Source organism: Heterocephalus glaber, unplaced genomic scaffold (assembly GCF_053883595.1).
Source record: "Heterocephalus glaber isolate CG9 unplaced genomic scaffold, H.glaber_assembly_v1.0 deba00001481, whole genome shotgun sequence".
NCBI classification, from domain to species: Eukaryota; Metazoa; Chordata; class Mammalia; order Rodentia; family Bathyergidae; genus Heterocephalus; species Heterocephalus glaber.
Genome location: NW_028258317.1, coordinates 12,349,160 through 12,371,077, shown reverse-complemented (window position 1 = coordinate 12,371,077; position 21,918 = coordinate 12,349,160). Strand labels below are relative to the sequence as shown.

The 21,918-nt window shown below is 36.2% G+C and overlaps 1 protein-coding gene across 7 annotated transcripts in view; it reads left to right on the top strand.

Annotated features, from left to right (window-relative positions):
• The window catches only part of Tgfbr1 (transforming growth factor beta receptor 1), a 128,591-nt gene that overhangs the window by 11,060 nt on the left and 95,613 nt on the right, over positions 1-21,918 (top strand). For 5 of the 7 annotated variants that reach the window (XR_015440000.1, XR_001182368.3, XR_015440002.1 and 2 more), the window contains exons 2-3: positions 17,163-17,408; positions 20,669-20,911. Coding sequence is in view for 3 of the 7 variants with exons in the window: in XM_013065716.3 (XP_012921170.1) it covers positions 17,163-17,408; positions 20,669-20,911 (489 nt within the window). In the remaining 4 variants the exon portion in view is untranslated. The remainder of the gene's footprint in view (positions 1-17,162; positions 17,409-20,668; positions 20,912-21,918) is intronic. The other 2 variants (XR_015440001.1, XM_004864941.3) reach the window with 1 other exon arrangement.

Sequence of the window (21,918 nt, the reverse complement as noted above, 5' to 3'; positions counted from 1 at the left end):
AGTACTGCCACCAAAGGTGAACAGAGCCAAACATATACCTTTCTTTAAACAGACTCAAGTAGGTCAAGTCCAGAGAATGTTCTTTATATTTAAAGAGCTGCATCATTTCTAGATGGATATGGAGTGTGATGACTTTAGCAGAGATTGTGGCCCTACTATACTGGTAACCCTGATATTCATACAAAAGCTAGCTATATATATTAGTATGAGGGGCATTCTTTGGTTAAAGGCATTCTCATTTTATTGGGAAAAACAAGCTTCTTTCTACACTTCAACAGAATGTACCACAGAAGTCTTTATGTAGGGACCATTGGGAAATAAAGTGAACAATTTGTTTTTATCACTTTGTATGCATTATAAGGATTTACTTTTCTTATTCTGCAGTTGCTGGCTACTTTAGGTCTGTTCCATTGTTTCCTAGTTCTCACCAACAGGACTGAACTTTTTTATTTTTGTTCACTCGCCTCAGGGTAGCCATTCTATCTAGATTTCCTAGGTGTGAACCTCACTGATTATGTAATAGTGTGTATTTATAGTTCTAGGACACCTTGTGCAGGAATCCTGTTACATTTATACAGTATAAGATCCTTAAATATGCATTGAAATATAGATAGGTCCCATGAGAAAAAGCAAAAATGAAACTTTTATATTAGAAGCTTAGATTCATGTACATATTTGGGAACACAGCTAGAGGAAGAGTGAAAATCAGTAAAACACACACACACACACATGCACACACGATATATGTATGGGTTTTTCTTTGATGTATTCATTCCCAAATTGAACTATAATGTGCTCTAATTGAGTCTCTTTGTTTAGCACATGGCTGTTGATTTGAGTATTCTCCAGTTGAGAAACTGACATTTTAATTTTGTTATTCAGTGTGCAACAGATTTAAATAAAAATGTCAGATGGTCTATTGTAGATTTCCTTCAACAATAATTATATATAATTATTTTACCAAAATAAACAAGTTAAAGTAGCATAGTTATTTTATCTCATTTTACATTTGGAACAGAATTATAAACCAGGGGCCAGTTTGCTTATGTTTCTCAATGAGGAAAGATAATTTCTGACTGCAAGTCCCACCAAAGCATTATAAAATTGGTCCTGATACTGAAAAATGTAAGATAGCATGTAGATCACTTTCTTATGAATGAATGCTCTATTTTTTCCTTTGATTATTTTGCTTTCTTCTCCTTCATGATACATTTTACTTTTGTTCTTTTCCTTCTTACTTTTATGCATAGATAGGTAGGAATCTTTGTAGTTTCATATACTTCATTTTCCCCATAATTACAATTCTTTCTTATACTTTATTTTTTTGTTTAAAAAAAGGCCACATAAGAGTTTTTCTAGCTAGATCTCATCTTCATGGAAGTTTTGCAGATCAGCTTGCTCTTGCCTTATGATGGAAAGGAGGGAGGGGTATCAAGGGGTTTAGGCCTTAGGCAGAAATCTTAGCAGATACTCTGAGGGGACCAACAAGTTTGAAATTAACTGTGAATTACAAACAATGTGCCCATGATGATTGGTTTGGTTATAGGACATGCCAAATTTCAGTTTTCAGATACACATAGTTTGGTCTCAAAAGGCAAGTGTTCCCCTGAAAGGAGTTCAAGGGCTGATTACATCCTCATCATGCACCAAGGGGAAACCATGATTCAATGGTTGAAAATATTATGAATTATAAAACTTAAATAATATGAGATTACAAAAACCTTTATGTTTTGGCTGCTTTTTGAACTGTTCCCTTTGGTATTGTGTTTGAGAAGGAGATGAACATTTCAAATGAGAGGAAATAATATTAAAGCCTGTGTAACTACCTGTTGTGGTTCACGAGGTCTTCAAGATTTCTAATGGTGTCTTTTTTGGCTAAGTTTAGTAATTTCTTTTTTCTTTCATCCGTGAAGGGTCGGAGTTACATAAGCTAAATACATACCAAGAGAATCAACTAATATGTAGAATCTGCTTCTGTGCTACAGGATATAGGAATGGTTGAAGGTTGGGAAGTTGTATAACTATTTGACAGTATTCGCTCTGTACATATATAACTTTAATTTAAAAATCTAATTCATTGGTGCTGCTGCCTACCTGGCAAGTGCAAGGTTCCAAGTTTGATCCCCAGTACCAAAAAAAAAAAGAAAAACCTAATTCATGGCAATTATTAGTCTATTCATGCATGGTACTGCTTTTTTTTTTTTTTTTTGCAGTACCAGGAATTGAACTCAGAACTTTGTGCTTGCCAGGCAGTCACGGCACCACTGAGCTACATCCCTGGTCCTATTAATGCATTGTAAATCTGAAGGATTGAATTCTCCTGTTGGAAAACATTCTTAGCTGGATGGATATACACACAAAAGCCTGCAAATCTACCTGTTTTTTTTTTCCTAAGAGAGTCTTTTTTTTTTTTTGGTACTGGGGATCGAACTCGGATCCTTGGGCTTGTGCAGTAGGCAGTGAAACCACTGAGCTAAATCCCTGGCCGCCCTCCAAGAGATTCTTAAACTACCACCAGGATAGTGGGATAGGTGAAGGCAAATATAACAACAAAAAGGTACATGTGGTAAGATTAATATGTGATAAAATAAAATTGAAGCTACAAAGCATTAAAGGGAAGATGAGATATTTTATAATGATAAGAGGTACCATTCCCCCAAATATTTCATTTATGCAGCTATTAAAATATCCTCTGTGTATGAAGCGAAAGTGTTAAAAAATACAAGAAGAAATCTATAAAATCACTGCAGATTAAGAAAGCAAAATTTACCCTGGTAGGGTGGTGCACACCTGTAGTCCCAGCACTCGGGAGGCTGAGGTAGGAGGATTACCACGAGTTTGAGGCCAGCCTGGGCTACATAGTGAGTTCAGGGCCAGCTTGACCCTGCCTCAAAAAGCAAAAAGAAAAGAAAGAAAGCAAAATTTGAAATACAGATTTAATGTATTCCAATTTTTTTTTTTTTTGGTACCGGGAATTGAACTCGGGTCCTTGTGCTTGCAGGGCAGGCAGTGGAACCACTGAGCTAAATCCCCGGCCCCAGATGTATTCCAATTTTATAATAATGAACAACATTCTTTTTTTTTTTTTTTTAAATATACTATACATTGTTTATTCATTCATTCATCTGTGAACACTTGAGTTTCTCCTGCCATTTGATCCCCCCCCCATTAACTTTATTGGTACATTTTAGGTATAAAATACAGTTATATTCATCATTGGGATCTTGTACCACCACGAGTCTCCTGGCTCCTATCTTTCCTCCCCCTCCCCCGCCCTCCCTTCACCCCCTCCAGCCCTCCCCACCTGCAAAGACCTCGTTTCCAATTTTTTTCCTCTTCTCATATTTTTTCCCTTCCCTTTCCTCCCCCCACCCCTCCCAATTCCCCCGCCGGCCTAGACCTTCCCCTCCTGATACACAATATCAGTTATACATTTTTAAAATTACAATATTAAGATCTAGGAGACATTACCACAGATTTTACAGAATTTAAAAGGATATAGAAAGCATATTACAAAAATCTTTTTTGAAATAAATTTGACAACTTCTAAGAAGTAACTTGGAAGAAAAATTAATGAAACTAACTCTGGAGGAAATAAAAAATTTGAATAGCACCTATTAAAGAAAGTATATTCCTAGCTTGAAAACTTACCTATATGACAACAGCAGGCTCATATACATTTTAACCGATAAATTATATCAAACAATTAAAGCTGAAAAAAGAAGGAACACTTTTCCCCTCATTTTGGGAACTCAACATTGTGCTAATCCTAAAACTGGATAAAGATAATAGAAGAAAAAAGTATGAACATAGATAGAAATTTGTTTAACAAAACAAACTATTAGAAGTCAGATCTGGCAGTATGTAGAAAGTGGTTTTGTTATAGGGATGGCAGTGTTGGTTCAGCATTGGAAGATCCACCCCCAAAAGTCATCATTTTAGCAGAGGAAAGGAAAAAGCCATATGATCTTGTCACTAGTTGGAGAAAAAGTATTGGACTAAATTCTACAGCTGTTCGTGGTAAAAGCTATCAGGAGACTAGAAGTAGAACAGAACCTTCTCAACAGATCAAAGACATGTACTCCATACTTCCAGTGAGAATGCCTTATATGAATGGAGAAGATACAATGCTTTTTCCCTAAGGTGGGGAACAAGGGCAGATATGCCTAGTCTTCATCTGTCCATTAAACTTTGAAACCTAGTCCCCACCAAAATAGTCTGGCAATAAAATGACACAACTAGGATAGGATTGGCATGGCAGAAGCAAAATCTTTATATGTAGATGAAATGATCATCTACAGAGAAAATACTAAGAAATCTCTAGGAGCCCCTAGAACTTGTACTTGAATTTAGCAGGATTAGAAAACACAAGGTATATATAAAAATTCAGGTCTGTGTATACATGCTATGAATGAAGAATTGGGTATTGAAATTTTAAAGTTATGTAGGAGTACAAAGGACCTAGAAAAGTTAAAAACAAAAACAGTGTTGGAAGACATTTAGTGTCTAATTTTTTTTTTTTTTTTTTTTTTTTTTTTGGGACCGGGGATCGAACTCTGGTCCTTGCGCTTGCGCAGCAGGCGGCGAAACCACTGAGCTAAATCCCAGGCCCAATACCTAATTTTAAGACTTCTAAAGCTCCAGTAATCAAGGCAGTGTTGGTGTAAGGAAAGACATATAGATCATTTGAATAAAACAGAGAATCTAGAAATAGAACCACACATATATGGTCCACTGAGTTTTGAAAGATTATTTAACATTAGCATTTTATAGAATATAAACTCAATTCAAGAGCCGAGGAAGAGATAGTGTTTTCAGCAAACGGCACTAGAACACCTGGTATCCGTATATAAAAAATTAACCTCAACCCTTTATTTCCATACATGAAAATAACTTGAAGGCATCTATGAACCTAAATAAGAAAGCCTAAAAGTATAAAACTTTAAGAAGAAATTATAAGGGAAAATATTTATGAATTCAGGGTAGGCAAGAACTACCTAGGTTACAAAAAACATGATGTATAAAAGAAAAAAATTGATAAATGAGATTCCATCAAAATTTAGAATTTTAAATGACATCATTAAAATGAAAAGTAGTCCTTAAACAAACCATATTTACAATGCATATAACCTATGACCAGAATATATAAAGAACTCTTACAGCTCATTAATAGACAACCCAATTAAAAAGTAGACATAAGAAGATGATAAATAGCCAGTATAGCACAAGGAAAGGTGTGCAACTCTAGAATCAGAAAAATACTAATCAGTACAATAATAAGATTGAATTATATACTCATTAGGGAGATGAAGTTCCAAGTTTTAAAAGCCTTGTTATGACTTTTTCTTTTTGTTGGATTCTCCCCCTTTGCGTTTAATTTGTCACACCCAGTGGATTCATTCTGCTGGGTTTCCTGGGGTTGTGATGCTCATTGTCTTTTCCTAGGGTATTGTCTAAAATTTTTTGGAGTGCTGGTTTAGTATTCATGAAGTTCCTGAGGTGCTCTTTGTCATGAAAGTATCTTATTTCTCCATCAATTTTGAAAGATAGTTTTGCAGGGTACATCAATCTGGGTTGGAGGGTGTTTTCCTTTAGGGCTTGAAATACATCAGTCCAAGGTCTTCTTGCTTTGAGGGTTTGCATTGAGAAGTCTGCTGTGATTCTGATGGGCTTTCCTTTGTATGTGATTTGTTTCTTTTCTCTCACTGCTTGTAGAATTTGTTGGATTTCTGGAATCCTAACTATTATATACCTATGTGTAGATTTTTTTTTGATTAAGGCTAGCTGGAGTCCTATATGCCTCACTTATCTGTATGTCAAGTTCTTTTCGCCTCCTTGGGAAGTTTTCTGCCATCATTTCTGTGAACAGTTTTTTTCTGTCATCTGCACTCTCTCCTCTTTCTTCATTGATTCCAATCAGTCTTATGTTATTCTTCTTTGCATTGTCTAGCAGCTGCTGGATTGATTTCTCGTGTTCCCTTACAATTTTAAAGCAATTTTTCTTTTCCTCCTCACTAATTGCAATCTTATCTTCTATATGTGAAATTCTATCCTCACATTGGTTCATTCTGCAGTGCAGACTTTCGATGAAGTTTTTAATCTCTTGGAAATCTGTTTGTATCTGTTTTAATGGCTTCCATTTGTTTCCTATGTTGGGATTCCATCATGTTCCTCAGATCCTCTATTTTTTTATCTGTGTCCTCTCTAGATTTATTAATCATGTCTTGCACCATGAGCACAATCTTTGCTGTTATCTGAGAAATTACTTCTGATTTCATGTTTCCCAGATCCTCTTTTGTTGCCAGTTCAGAGAGTCCAGGTGGTTGAGTATCAGATTGTTCCATCTTGTTTCCCTTTGGGGTTGCTGTAGGTGATCTGGAAGTCTGTTTTTGAGGCTTGTTTATGTGTTTTCTCATTCCCACGGGGGTGGGGGGGGTGCTTCTGGTGCCCACATGGCTCACCTTCTCTGCCATAGGAGCTTGGGATGGCAGTGGGGGAGCTTCCTTTTGGGTTCTGGGACTGGCTCAGCTTCTCTGCCCTAGGAGCTTGGTATGGCGGCATGGGATCTTCCTTCTGGGTTCTGGGACTGGCTCAGCTTCTCTGCCCTAGGAGCTTGGGATGGCGGCGTGGGAGCTTCCTTCTGGGTTCTGGGACTGGCTCAGCTTCTCTGCCCTAGGAGCTTGGGATGGCGATGGGGGAGCTTCCTTCTGGGTTCTGGGACTGGCAGAGTTTCTCTGCCCTAGGAGCCTGGGATGGAGGTGGGGAGCTTCCTTCCAGGTGCTGGGACTGGCTGAGCTTCTCTGCCCTAGGAGCCTGGGATGGCGGCAGGGGAGCTTCTTTCCAGGTGCTGGGACCGGCTGAGCTTCTGTGCCCTAGGAGCTTGGAATCGAGATGGGGAGCTTCCTTCTGGGTGCTGGGACCGGCTGAGCTTCTCTCATGAACAACATTCTTTCAAAATACTTCTGGAATTTTCCAGGAAATTGGCAATATCAGAGTACACAAAGAATACTCAAATTAGAAATTAAAAACAACAAAAGCCAAGATAATATATTTACCTGAAAATTTAAGATTACTCTTTTAGTAATCTATTGGTTATGGACGTTATAGTTGTAACTAAAAATCATTTATAATTATATATCAAAACTAGTGGGGGTTTTGCTAATGTAGTGCCCAAAGGAAAATATGAAAGCGAGAAGTTTGAAAATCAAGGTAGAAAAGGAACATATAAGTAAGTAAAACACTGAAAATAGAAATATAGAAAAAAAAAAGAGGGCCAGGGATTTAGCTTAGTGGTTCAACGCCTGCTGCGCAAGCACAAGGACCTGAGTTTGATCCGTGGTACCAATAAAAAAAAAGAATTAGTTCTTTGTAAACATATTAAAACAGATCAATATTTGCCAAGTCTAAAAAGGGACAATATGAATACAGAAATGATGGAGAATAGTGTCTTTTTATTTTAATGTCTTTCAATTTTAGTTTTTTTCTCTTAAAGCTTAGTGCTTTTTGACTAATCTGTGGAGCCAGATGTCTTACCTTTTTTCCTTTGTGTTTTCATTTGAAAGGTTTCTTGTTTTACCTTTCACATTGAGATGTACAGTGTACCTGGAACTGATTTTGTATTATGGTATGAAGTGTATTTTTCTTACATTTTTCAAATTTAGATACTGAGTTGATCCCAAACCATTTATTGGCAATAATTCCTTCTTTCAGTGGACTGCAGTGTCACCATTATCAATCAAGTAGTAGTTTATGGAGGCTCTGTCTGTAGAATCTTTATGTTTCATTGATCTATTTGTCCTTGTACTAGTACGTACCATGGTGTCTTAATTGCTATAATGGTGAGTCTTGATATTTAGTAGGTCTTCCAAAAAACATTGTTTTTGAAGATTGTTTTGACTATTCTTGGGTTGTTTTTCCATATAAATTTTTGGATTAAAAAACCATGGATTTTGATTTGATTTGATTTGATTGAGTCTACAGATAATTTTGCAGAACATTGACATCTTCACAGTATTGTATCTTCCTGTAAGGAACTAGGCACATTCCTCTATTTGTAAATAAAAGTTTTAATTTTTTGATCTCCTTTGTAATTTCTATCCATAAGTAATACTTTGAAGACTGTAGAGGTCTTATGTATCTTTGTTATTCCTTGTGATAGTCTTAAATTTTTGTTTTCTGTTTGTTGCTGGTTCAAGAAAAACTATTTTTTTGGTATAATAATTTGTATCCAGTAATTTGGTCAATTTAATAATTCTAATAATTTAAAGGTTACTTTTGAATTTTCTTTTTACATAATTGTGTCATCTGCAAATGGCAGATCTATTTCTTTCCAGTCTTCTGTCTGTCTGTCTGTCTATCTATCTATTTATTGGGTTTGTTTTGAGACAAGGTCTTGCTATGTATTTCATTCAGGCTGGTCTTGAATTCACTTTGTAGCCCAGGCTGGCCTTGAACTTGCAGTGGTCCTCCTGCCTGAGCCTCCCAAGTGCTGGGATTACACGCATGTGCCATCACACCTGAGTTTCTTTTTACTTTTTCTGATTTATTGTACTTGGTGAGACCTCTAATACAGTGTTGAGGAGAAGTAGTGATAGATATCTTTTTCTTTGCTTTCAGGGGATCATTAAGTGTAAGGATTGTTTTATGCTTTTTCCTTAATTTAATAAAGTAGCTTCAAATTTCTTTTATACTTCAGCTTGCTAAGACTTTTAAAAAATTATGAATAATTGTTGAATTTTATTATTTTTGTGGGGGGGCATGATTATGTTACCTAAACTGCCATATTCTCTTATTCTTGCATTTAAGTACAATACCTATGTATATTGTCTCCCTGAAATGACTTTCTTTTTTCCATTAGCCTTCCTTAAGTTTTTGTGTAGGTGTCATCTTTCAGAGAACTATCCCTTTCTATGCTTTGAAGTATTTGTTCTCCTCACTGTGAGATAGAGGGCAAGAATCTGAAGAATCTCGTGGTTTAATGGCGTTAACAGATAAACAGATATAAAATGAGGGGCAAGGATCTTGGGTCTGGTAACTCTTTCCTCCAAAAGTTGAGTTCTTTCTCTTTGCAGGTTACATACAGTGTTATTTCCTGGGGGAAAGTATTCAGGCCTTACTCTCTGCTTTCAAAGTCAATAACCACACAGCACCACAAGCTCATTTCTTCAACCGTATCTCTAGTAGAACCTTTAGTGTTTGCTGGCCCAGGTATTATCTCCTCTACCCTAAGTAAAAGCCCGTTTTTGCATTTCATTCTTCCTCCCCTAGCCCACGATGATCTGCCATGGTAAAATCATTGCTATACCTCTATATTGGTACAATGAAGCCATAATGTCTTCTATAGCCACTCTTGCTTTGCAGAAGGAAAGGATTGAGTCCTTTCTCTTATCCTGTGTGAGGGAGAACACCATAGATTATCTGGTAATTCTTCTGTTCTTTTTGTGCTTTTGGGATAAATACAGGATATGTTGGTGTAGCTCTTGGGACGTTTCTGTTTTCTTCATCTGTATAAAAGCTGGGAGCCGATATTTATCAGGCTAATCACAAACATTTCATGGTTAATAAACTGTGATATTTATTGTATTAGTCACCTCTCCATTGCTGGGACAAAATACCTGATGTATACACTGTAGAGAAAGGGTGTGTTTTGGCTCATGGGTTCAGGGGTTTCAGTCCACAGTTGCTAGCTCCAAGGCATAAACATTTTGGTGGAAGGGTGTGACAGAAGACTATTCATAGCAGCCAGGAAGCACAGCCAGAGCAAGAGAGCCAGTGAAGTTAACCGCTCCAATGGTATGCCCACGCTCCAACGGTATGCCCATGGTGTTTTATTTCCTCTAACCATGCCCCACCTCCTAAATAGCACATTCAGCTAAGAACTTATAATTGGATTAATCCATTGATGGGTTTAGCAAGCCATGATCTAATCACCTTCCAAATGCTTCGTATCTAGAGCTGTCTAAAGGTTACTTCCAGCATCTAGAACAGGGGCTGGCATGCAGTAAGGGCTCCAAAGAAATACTTGTTAAATAAGTGCATAAACAAAATTTAAGCATTTTTTGGGGTGCTAAGTTTTAACCCTTAAATCTTCATTTAATGTTTAAACCTTCTGTGATTGATACTGTTAAAATTTAGAAAATAAGTTGAGGGAATTTAGACTCAGATAAAGTAATTACCTTAGGATTAGTAGCTGGCTGGAAGAGATAAAATTTGAACTAAGTCATAGAGTCTGTGTATCCCATGAACTTAACCATTATATATATTTTTAAAATTAATTTTATTGGTACATTTTAGGTATACAGTATAATAACATTCATCATTGGAAATTTGTACCTTTACATAATCTCTCTTGGTTCTTATTTTTTCCCCATTCTCCTGCCCTCCTTTCAACCCCTCCATCCCTCCCTATTTACAAAGACTTTGTTTCCATTTTTTCATTTTCTCATATTAATTCCATTCCCTTCTTTCCTTTCCCCTACCCTCTCACTTCCCGTTCCATTATATTCTTAAAGGACTAATTAGTAAAATTAAAATCTAATAAGAAACTGTATAAAAGCATGGTTAAATTGGGGAAAAATAAACTAAGTTATTGTTTTAGCACTTACCATCAGAAATAGAAGTTTCCCATTTCTTTTTGGAGAATGGAGTTTGGCAGAATAAACACATTTACTTTCCCCTTTCAGCATGTTTTGAAGGCAGTACAGGAGGAAAGGATGGAATATTAAGAGAGGCATTTTAATTTTTTTCTTACAACATCAAATAGGTGTAATACACTCACATTTTCCAGAGTTCACCACACATTTTCAGAAGTATAAATGAATGTGTAGTCTCACTTTTGTACCCTGGGTATGCAGTTCCTTTTCTTCCTAGCTGATGTTATCTGTTACTTTTGAATCCTTTGTGATATACAGTGTATAAGCCAACGTATATGTTTCTCCTTTCCCCTCTTTTTCTAAACACAGATGTTACTATATCAAACACATTGTTCTACTCTTGATTTTTCACTTAATCCATATAGGTAATCATTTTATATTAGTATATAAAAAACACTGTCTTTTTTCTGTTATTTTACTTTAATTCATTTTTCCCTTTAATCATTGGTGTCTATTGTATAAAACATTAGGTTTCAGTGCTTTTTTTGTTGTTGGCTGTATGTTCTTCCATTTTATAGTAGTATAATCATTATACTTTACCTCTTCTATTGATAGATGCATATGAAAGATTAGAAACAATTTAGTATAAACAGGAAGCTTTACAATACATAAATCAGTTTTACATGTGTCATAGCCTACATTCCTTCTGGGTCAGAGGGTATGTTCATTTGTTATTTTGAATATGCCATATTATCCCCCATTAATATGGACGTGGAGATTTATTCAAGACAGTGAAGTGTATTACATGAAATGGGCTTGAGGGGGTATGTGAGTGGGAATTTTGGATAGTTGAAAAGAGAATGCTGAGATATAGAAAAAAGACTTCAAAAAGAAAAGCAATAAAGGGTAAAAGAAAATTCACTTGCTTGATTATTTTAGGGAAGATTGTGATGGTACCTATCACTCACATGTTAATGAAATATTCCTTAAATTTTACTCAAGAAATATTTACTGGATGTGTCTTGTATGCCAGGTACTAAACAAGGACCTCTAAGGATCCAGAAATACAGAAAGCATTGACTCTGTCCTTGTCCTGAAGAATCTCATGGTTTAATGGAGTTAACAGATAAACAGATATAAAATGAGGGGTACTGCTAAGATTGTTGTACCTGGGAGATGTAAACCTAAATTGAACTAGTCATAAAATGAAAAATTTGGATGTGTGACTTGATATAACTTGTAAAATAATAGAGCCTTACTAACATAGGGATCATCAAATTTTAGGACCTTTCATTTAGTGCAGGAAATCCCCTTTGATTGTTGATCCTTAAGTCTCTGCTTAAATATTTTTAATGAGAAAAAAAAAGGTCATTTCCTTTTGAGGCAATTAATTGCAAGGATGAGCTGTAGCGGTGAGGAAGTGAATTTTTGCTGCATTCTGATGTCACACTTGGATTTAGTGTTGTTGTGAGATGAGTGAACTCGGTTGCTACATCTATGGAAAATGGTGTTTGTCTCCCAGGCTAGGATGACTTTCACTCTAGATATTTTAATTCTCTGACAAACATTTATGTGCAAATTTATATTCAGGTGATACTGAATGCTTATTACATTGGACATTTGGGAATTATGTACACAGTTCTCCCTCTGTGTTCTCTACCACCATGGATACAGTTAATAGTAAATACTGTTGATTAATTTAAAATTTGTTGTTAAACAAATTTCCCAAATCTGCTAAGCAGATCTTTTATCTAGTTCTTGTGCAGTTTATTTTGAACTTAAATGAAAGCCATTGTATTAGCCTGTGTATTAAGTCTCATCTTCCCACTGGGCAGCCTATTCTTAGTATACCTTTCTCTGCTATCGGTTAACATTGTATTAGCTAATTCTGGGAGCCTCGGAGACTGGAACATGAAGGTATTATGGAATAACAAATGATTAGGAATTCAGAAGTGCCTCCGTACTTCTAAGATGAGATATGTGTTAAATTATAAATGATTCTTCTTAAATTCTTTCAAAGAGGCAGAATTAAATGGAATTTATCTGGGAAAATTAGATTTTTATTCTGAATCCCTAAATTTGGGGGTGAAATATTATGTAGAGGAAAAATTACTTTATATAGTACTTTGTGTGTGTTTTGTTTTGTTTTTTTGTAATAGTGAGGATTGCACCCATGGCCTTCATGGGGAACTATATCCCTAGCCCGTTTACATGTAAAAAAAATTTTTTTTTTGAGATATCTTGTTAAATTGCCCAGGCTGAGGACAGAAACTTGTAATCCTCCTGCCACAGTGCTGAAATTCTATAATTTGCCACCATGCCTAATTTGACATTAATACATTAATACTGCAGGCTAACCCCAAAGAGATGAGTTGAGAAGAACCACCCAGTGCCTTGAGGAACAAAACTGAAGTTGTAGGCTGGAGGAAGTAGGTGGTCAGGGTTTTAGCCTTATTTACAGAGATGGGCCACATATTAACAGAGGAGCATTTACACGGTACGCTTTTCTTTGTAGGTAGAAGATGAGAAAAGACAGATCTTTTTGAGAAGAGGAACGTGGCTTTGGGAATTGAGAAATGGAGAAGAGGAATAAATTTGATGATAGAAAGGGTTGACATTAGTACTTGAAAGGATTTCTTATAACTTCTAATTTTTGCTTTCACCCTTGACAACAGTGGTGTAACCTGCTTTTAAACAGTAGCTAAGTGGGCTGAATAAAGGGCATGTTAGGGCCTTTACCTGCCTGTTGGAGCATATTTGTAACATTTGGAAATGCTCTCACTGCAAAGTATAATTGTGCAATAGTGTGCAGAGTTAGGGAACAAACCTGCAACCTTTGCACTGCCTACAAAATTACTGGGGAAAAGATTGGAGCTCATTCTTTGAAGAAAGAAATCTTCTTCATCTTTTTCTTCTTTTTTAACTGTCTCCTTGGGACCTTGGGTTTTAATTATATTTAATGCCTCTTGCTGAACTACTTTAGTGAACTGCCTAAGTAAAAATATCTTTGTCTTAGCAAGGAGCTTGTCTTCGCAAGGAGCCTAGGAGTCCTTCAAGGGTCCTTTTTAAAATCACAGCATTATTCCTAATATTGTATTTGATTTTGAGTATGTTAGCTTTGCACTAATAAGGTAAACCTAGCAGTGTTTCCTGGAGACAGTCACAATATAAAATCAGAAGTGAAAGGCCAGGAGTTTAGAGATGCACATTTAGCAAAAGGCTTAGTGGGTTGTAAGTCAAGGAAGTGTAATGTCATGTCAACTAATAAAGAAGTCTGTCACTGCTTTACGTCCTAAAACATTTGAAAAAGAACATTTAATTCAATCAGAAAGGCATCCCTAGTGAATTGCAGAGAGATGTTGTGGATTGGGGAAGGTAGGCCAAATGGCAAGGGTTGGGAAAGAGTATTAAAGTGTTTGCATAAAAAGAAGTTTAAGTTGCATAGGTACGTTGACTCTAGGCCTGGGAAAACAAGGCTTTTTTTAATGCCAATTTTAATTTCTTCAACAAAGATGAATAGAAAGAAGATAGAAGATAGAAAAAAGAAGATAGAAATGTCTGTTCCTATACTAAATACAGGCTGTCCACCTCTTCACCTCTCTAAATGGACAGATAGGCTCATGAATCAACCCTTGGTAGCCTTGGCAATGGAAAAAGTAATCGTGCTTTTATGTGGCTTGCAGACACAGTGAAATGAAGTAACCACGGTGATCCTTATAGTTGGGACCATTAGACAGGATCTCAATTTGGAATTTATCATCTTGGTACTGTAATATGGTGATGATAAACCTGAGGGTCCTGTGCCCTCCCCCCTTTGTTTTTTGAGATAGGGTCTCACTATGCAGTTCACGCTGGTCTTGAACTCACTATGTAGCCCAGGCTGCCCTCAAACTCACGGTGATCCTTCTGCCTCAGCCTCCAGAGTGCTAAGATTACAGGTGTGTGCCACCATGCCCTGCTATATCATTTGTATTAGTTTAAAAATGTAGTAATGGACACATTTGGTGAGTATTTCAAAAAGATGATGTAATTTGAAAAGGTATTATGTTGTTTGCTGATGAAAACCCTTAGGATCTTGAATAATTACTTAAATTTGATGATCTTACTTGGAATTCCAACCACAAAGGGTGAAATCTTTCCACTGAGTGAGGGGGAACCAACCCATTCATGATAATTTTCTCATCTGCATCTATCTAGCAAACTGTACATATTCTCCAAGTTCTGAGTTAAATGCCTTGTGAAGCTTTTCTTGATGTCTCTTTTACCTCAGCAGAGTTAAAGTACAGTACTTTGATTATTCTCCGTGGGACTTTGGGTTTTAATTATGTTTAATGCCTCTTACTGAACCACTTTAGTGAGCCGCTTAAGTGAAAATACCTTTGTTACTTATCCTTCTACTCCCATAGGCCACATTATACTTCACATACGGAAATGTTTAATGAATAATTGCAGAATTAAATGAAAGAATCAAGTTAGTGGCCTGGTATTTTGGAGTAGGGAGTGGAACTTGGGCTCTGGGAAGGAGAGGTTATTGTATACCTTTTTTTAGATGGAATTTTTATCCTGTGCATGTATTTAAAAATTAAAACAAAAACCTAGCTTAATAAAAGGGGAGAGAGGTAGCCAGGGCCAGATTTGTTTGTTGATTAATAAAATAAATTTGAATTTTTAGAAATGGGAATTAAAGCTCATGTGTTCATTGGAATCTTTAAATTTTTTATTTTTTTCTAATGTATTTTACTGTATTACAAAACAGCAACCTTATATTCAATGAAGACTGATTTAGAGTGCAAAATAGAATTTTTAATTCTTTTGAGATAAAACCTTGTCCAGGTAAGCTTTGTGTTATATGATGTTTATATTTGTCTAGTGACTACCCTTATTGAAAGGGTAGATTAGAGAAGTCCTTTAGCACTCTTTCAAGTTTGCCATAATGTAATGACTTCTTTGAGAAGTACAGAGTGTATTTTTCATGATGTTACTCATATTGTATAGACAGAAACTAAATAAACGGATAGATATATAAAACCCTTATGTTTCTGCCTTGCTTACTACTGTAACCCAAATCTACAAATTAAATACAAAGGCAACTGCAAAAACCAAAATTCAAGTTGATACAATTATTCAGTGTGACAGATGATGTTTAGGTTTTATGATAGAAAAAAATAGCTTTAGGTATGATTCTGTTTGAAATATTTTAGTATTTTAACTTAAGTGATAGTAAAAGCTGCAAGTGCCTGTTCATCAGTAATGTACAAGATAGTCTTAATGACTTCAGGGATTTGTTGGAAAGTTCATGTTAATGAGACTTCATACCTAACCAAAATGCTTGCCAGCAAGAATTCCTCAAGTAGGAGTTTTAATGAGATGTCAGCTGTTTTGTTCACTGGAAGATAGGATTAACATTATTCTACTATTGAAATCTTTATTAAATGGTTTTCTAAACCAATTATTGCTGGAAGCGAGAATGGAAAAATGCATACTTAAGAAATTCATATTTGCTACTAATTTTTCAAATTGTGCCACAAAGGTAGGATTCATGTTAGACTTACATATATTATAGTGCATATGTGATCTTGGCTGTTTGGTTTTTGGCTTTTGAATATACCATGCCTATATTGCTGTATACTTCTATGATTCAAATTCCTTATATTTTTTTCCTCTCACAATTACTGTGAAACTTGGTCTTTCTATAAAGTGTGTGACAAGGGCATTTGACCTGAATGAGGTCTTCACATAACTGTAGAAGCAGCAGTAAAAGCTCAGTGACAGTGCTTATTTAGATGGTGATTATTCATGACCCAGAATGTTTATCATTGTTTTTGGATTATCTTTGAAATGAAAATATTTTTTAAAATTTGCACACAACTCTTAGATTCCTCTTCCTTTCCCAGGTGTGTGTAGGTATGTGTATATATTGGAACACAGTGACTCCCTAAAGAGGTCACTCCTGGAGTTGAGCCATAAAGATAAAGTGGGGTTGGATCATATATGAATTGTTACTGGTGTGGTTGGTCTTCTTGATGTCACTGAGAGACTATCCTCATCTTAGCTGGAAAAATGTCTTTCTCAGGATTTACACAAAAGTGAAGAGAGACTATCTGGAACAATATGAATCTTTTCCATTACCCCATTACCATAAATCCACTGAAATGGCATTCCCAACCTACAGTGAGTAGGTGGTAGTATTATCATATATTGCTTCCCAGTTGTGGATTTTGTAAATACATAGTTTTAGGCTAAGAACAGTATAACCATTAAAAATTTTGAAAAGTTTCAAGTGAGAGAGTACACGTTTGTCATATCTCCATGAAATTTCATGTAACACATTTTTTCTGTACTTGGAAGTAAAAAAATTTTAGGAAAAAGCCCGGGTCCAAATTTATCTATATTTCCTTGAGCTTCTATCTATATGTGGCTTTCAACAGAATTTAGAGTTTTGTTTTTTGAACAGTGCACAGAAATTATGTGATAACAGGATTAAGCACATATTAATAGAGTAAATATTAGGTAGTTTCAGACTGTTAAACTTGATATTTTTTCTATAGAATCTTGTGCTCTTTTTTCCAGCATTACAGTGTTTCTGCCAGCTCTGTACAAAAGACAATTATACCTGTGTGACAGATGGGCTCTGCTTTGTCTCTGTCACAGAGACCACAGACAGAGTTATACACAATACCATGTGTATAGCTGAAATCGATCTAATTCCTCGAGATAGACCATTTGTATGTGCACCCTCTTCAAAAACTGGGGCTGTGACTACAACATATTGTTGCAATCAGGATCATTGCAATAAAATAGAACTCCCAACTACTGGTAAGTTGTATAACTTTTTATCCATTGCCGCCACCCTCCCCCCCCACCCCCCACCCCGCTATTACAGAAGAGTTCTTAGATTGACTACAACTTTAGAACTGGGAAGGGTTGTAGAAATTGTGTAGCCCAACTTATTCAAGATAGAGACAGGAAGTGACTTGTGGATAGTTGTGGAATTATAAAAGTAGCCAAGATCCTGATAAGTGTTTCAAGAAGGTAGTTCCTAGATAGACTTTCAGTGAGATTTGTTAGGCCTAAAAGGATAGTCTCTTAAAAGCAAATTCTCATGAATTGATAGCAGCAGTAGGTATATCTCATGATTTCCCTACTTTGTCCTCAGAGTAAATTTCTTCCTTGTATAATGGCCTTATTTTTAAAGCCACCAGCAGCCAGCACTATAGTCTAGATGTTTTCATTTTGTAATTTTACCTTATTTTATGATCTTTATTGATAAGTGAATTACACATGATTTTTAGATTTTTGGCATCACTCATACTTTATATTTTAAAATGTGTTGGTAGAGCCAGCAACTTGAAGACATTTATCTGTCTGTCTGTCTATCTATCTATCTATCTTGTCTATCTATGGTTTTTTTTGAGACAGGGTGCCATGTGGTTCAGGGTGACCTTGAACTTAACTATGTAGTCCAGGCTGGCCTGAAACGGTGATCCTCCTGCCTCAGCCTCCTGAGTGGCATGCGCCACTGTGCCCAGCTTCATTTTAGGAATGGATTAATTTTAGAGTTCTGGTTTAAGATTTACCTATTTTATTATTGTCCCTTGAATCCTAAATTTCTACAGTAATAATCAAAGGAGTATAAAAATGGGGGAGACCTATATTAATCCTAGAAGAATTAATGGAAGAATGCTACCCACCTGCCAGTACGTGTGAGGAACTTCTGCATTTTTATATATAATCGGCACCAGACTAGCAAAGAATAGGCTAATGATACAAGAAAGACTTGAGTGAAAGGACCACTTACAAAATCCTGCCAGTACCTTAAACTGAGTAACTGGGCTTGAGGTTAGGGTAGAGAGCAAATCCTCTGTTCTCCTTAAGAAGCACTTGCCCTAAAGGGCAGACCTCATCACTCACTTTCCGAGTAGAGCTGGTCTCATGCTGATCAAGTAGGAAGCACTGCTGTAGCTCAGAGTTCCAGAAGGGAGGTAGCCCTCTGCCTAGTTTCAGCAAGGTAGTGAAGCTTCTGTGGTAGGAGTGTCAGCCTGTAATTTCTTTGTGTCATTTGTGTAGTTATCTGTAGATCTAATATGGCAAAGGATTCCTGATTTTCCCATTTTCATTGTTTCAACTTGAAATAACCTAGATAGAGATTTATAAAACCCTATGAGGAAGTCACCTCATTTTTAATGCTAAACAGACATAAACTCATTTTCAACTCCAGGCTAAACAAACAGCAAAAACTTTCCAATTAAAAAGATCCAGTAGTTTAAAAGTAGTAGACTAAACTGGATAAGTTAGAGTAGGTATTATCCTATGAAATAGGCTTACTGCTTGCTAGGGAAGAATTTTTAGACAGTTCAATGTCTGTTTTCAGTTGTTCAAAATGAAATGAGAACATTTCACAGTTAATGATTGCTTTGAGGGAAAAGTTTGGTTGAGAAAATTTTTTCCCCCGGTACTGGGGATCGAACTCAGGACCTTGGGCTTGCCAGGCAGGTGCCACTGAGCTACATCCCTAGCCCTGAGGAGTGTTTTTAAAAATACAGCAATGAGAGTGCAACAGCAGACTAGATGCTGTAATTCTATAGTCAAGCTTTAAAAATTGTCTTACAATTCAAGAAAACAGGGGAGTTGGTGAGCAAATTAAGAGGGAGGATAGAGCTCAATGATCCTATATATATATAAATAAAAATTCTATGAAACAACACAAGGACAGGAGAGAAGATTGTTGGGCACGACTAATGAAAAAAATCCAAATATGCATTTTTAAAACTACCATGTTCAGGAATAAAACACACACATACACACACACACAAAGGCAGAAAATATGAACATTTTTTCCTTTTATAAGTAACCAGTATTTATGTATACTAAATGCTTGTGTGTGTGTGTGTGTGTGTGTGTGTGTGTGTGTGTGTGTGCGCTATTGGAAGATTGAACCCAGGGCCTTCATACTGAGCTACATTCCCAACCCTTGTTTTTATTTTCCATTTTTGAGACAGGGTTTTGCTAAGTCACTAAGTTACTTGGGCTGTGCTTGAACTTGAAATTCTTCTGCCTCAGCCTCACAGAGTTCTGGGTTATAGCTATGCTCTACAACGCTGGCTGATTTTCTGCTTTTTTTTTAAGTGTCAGAGGGCAGAATGGACATTGCATATTGAACTAGGCTGAGAATTTTCATATACAAGGGTTACGGTCATAATTATCTTTAGCTAATTAAATATTCAGTGTATAAGGATCTGTAGCACTTTTCCTGGAAAAGTGACTAGAAATAGAATTCTTTATGATAAAAAATTAATCCAAATGAAGATCTCAAGAATGGGAAAGATTGATAATGAAAAAAATAGTGGTGAACAGTGAACTAGTAGGGATCAGAGTGAATGTCAAAATAATTGTAATTAATGTGATTCTAACAAAAATGCAAAATGTTAATTATTGAAAAATTATGAAAAAATAAGTGATCTGGAATTAAAAATTCAGATGGTTAAAATAATCTAAAAAGAATATAAAGAGAAAATTCTAATTTAAAAACAAATGTGTATTGCCTTTAAAATAATGGTGACACATGTACTGAAATGTAGGTTGTTAGACAATGCTGAAGCAACATAAAGTTTAAAAAACTTTGTTTATTTGTACTTACACATTTTTCTCCCCTGCTATAAGCATGTACTGGCCTTGGAATAAGGAGACAAGCCAAAAAGTACTTAGGAAAAAAAAATAATGATTTTTAAAAGACACTAGTGGAAATTATTCCAGATTACTGATTGCTTTACTGGTAACCTGAAGTTACACATGGGAATGTCCTTGGGATGTTAGTGATAGCTGATTTAGTGAGTTGGATGATTGCTAGGGACCACGGAGAGAGTAAGAGGGTGCAGACAGAGCTGAATATCACCACAGGGAGGGCCAGTGAGAGAAGAGTGAATGATGGGTTTGTGCTGGGTTTGAGTCTTATGATCTCCTCTGATGAAGCTGCATGGCTAAGGGTTGACAGTGGGTAATTGCAGGAGGTATGGAGTAAAGATAAAGTGGATGCCACCTACAGTGTTTTGCTGTTGTTGATGTTTATTTCACTTGAGGCCCTTTTTCAGAAAAGCAGTCACCTGGCCTTGGTCCCGTGGAGCTGGCAGCCGTCATTGCTGGACCAGTCTGCTTTGTTTGCATCTCACTCATGTTGATGGTCTATATCTGCCATAACCGAACTGTTATTCACCATCGAGTGCCAAATGAAGAAGATCCTTCATTAGATCGCCCTTTTATTTCAGAGGGTACTACCTTAAAAGATTTAATTTATGATATGACAACGTCAGGGTCTGGATCAGGTAATGTAATTGTTTCTCCTTTTTTCTAATAAGTGTTGTAAAAATTAACTTGTGATATTTATTTTATTAGTTGGCTAAGTCATTTGTTTGGCTTAGTTTGTTAAAACTTGGGGAAGTGTGAATGGTATTCCAGGTCTGAGCCTAATAAAGTCTGTAAGCTTGGTCTAAATCTGTGACTAGTTTAGTATAAATTAGAACTTACTTTTACAATTGAAACAATTCACTAAGTCAGCTTTGCAGTTGTATAAGTCTTGAGGCATTCTTAGCTATATAATCTTATTTGTTTCTCATGACTGCCAGGTAGAAAGGAGGACAACTATTCTGATATAAATGAGTCTGAACACCTCTGAAATCAGAGGTGTTCAAATGATCTGCAGCTACCCATTCTATTCAAGACTGTTTAGAAGCCTTATTTTTGTATTTGAAAGCAAGCACGACAGGAATGTGGAATTGGGAAAGGTTATTTACTTTTTTTAAACATGAAATTGCTGTCATTAGGTCAGGTCTGGTTTTTATGAAACTAATGAATTCTTAGTAATTTTTTACTCTAGAAAAAAAAGTAACCACCTTATTATGTAATGAAACTATGGTTCCATGGCTCCTGTAATGTTTGCTTCTCTCAGTTTTATTTATTGATTTTTGTGGGATCACAAATAGACTGGCTAATTGACAGTCCTCAGGTGCATTTTGGCATAGTAGTACTTAACCTTGGCCAGAAAGGGGGAGGGGGATGATTGGGGATTGAGCCTTATGTTAGAGTCACTAAATTGTAAATTGCCTAGACTGGACTCAAACTTGTGATTCTCCTGCCTCAGCCTTCCAGAGTACTGGGAGTACAGGCGTGTGCCACTATACCCAGCTTTCACTTTTAAATTGAAGGGGAATTGTATTTTACTTTTTCGTGCATGTGGTTTGGAAGGAGACTAAGAGAGGAACAAAATGCCCATATGACTATGATTTTGGAATTTGATACTGAGTCAGTAGATCTAGATTCTAATAGAAGCTTT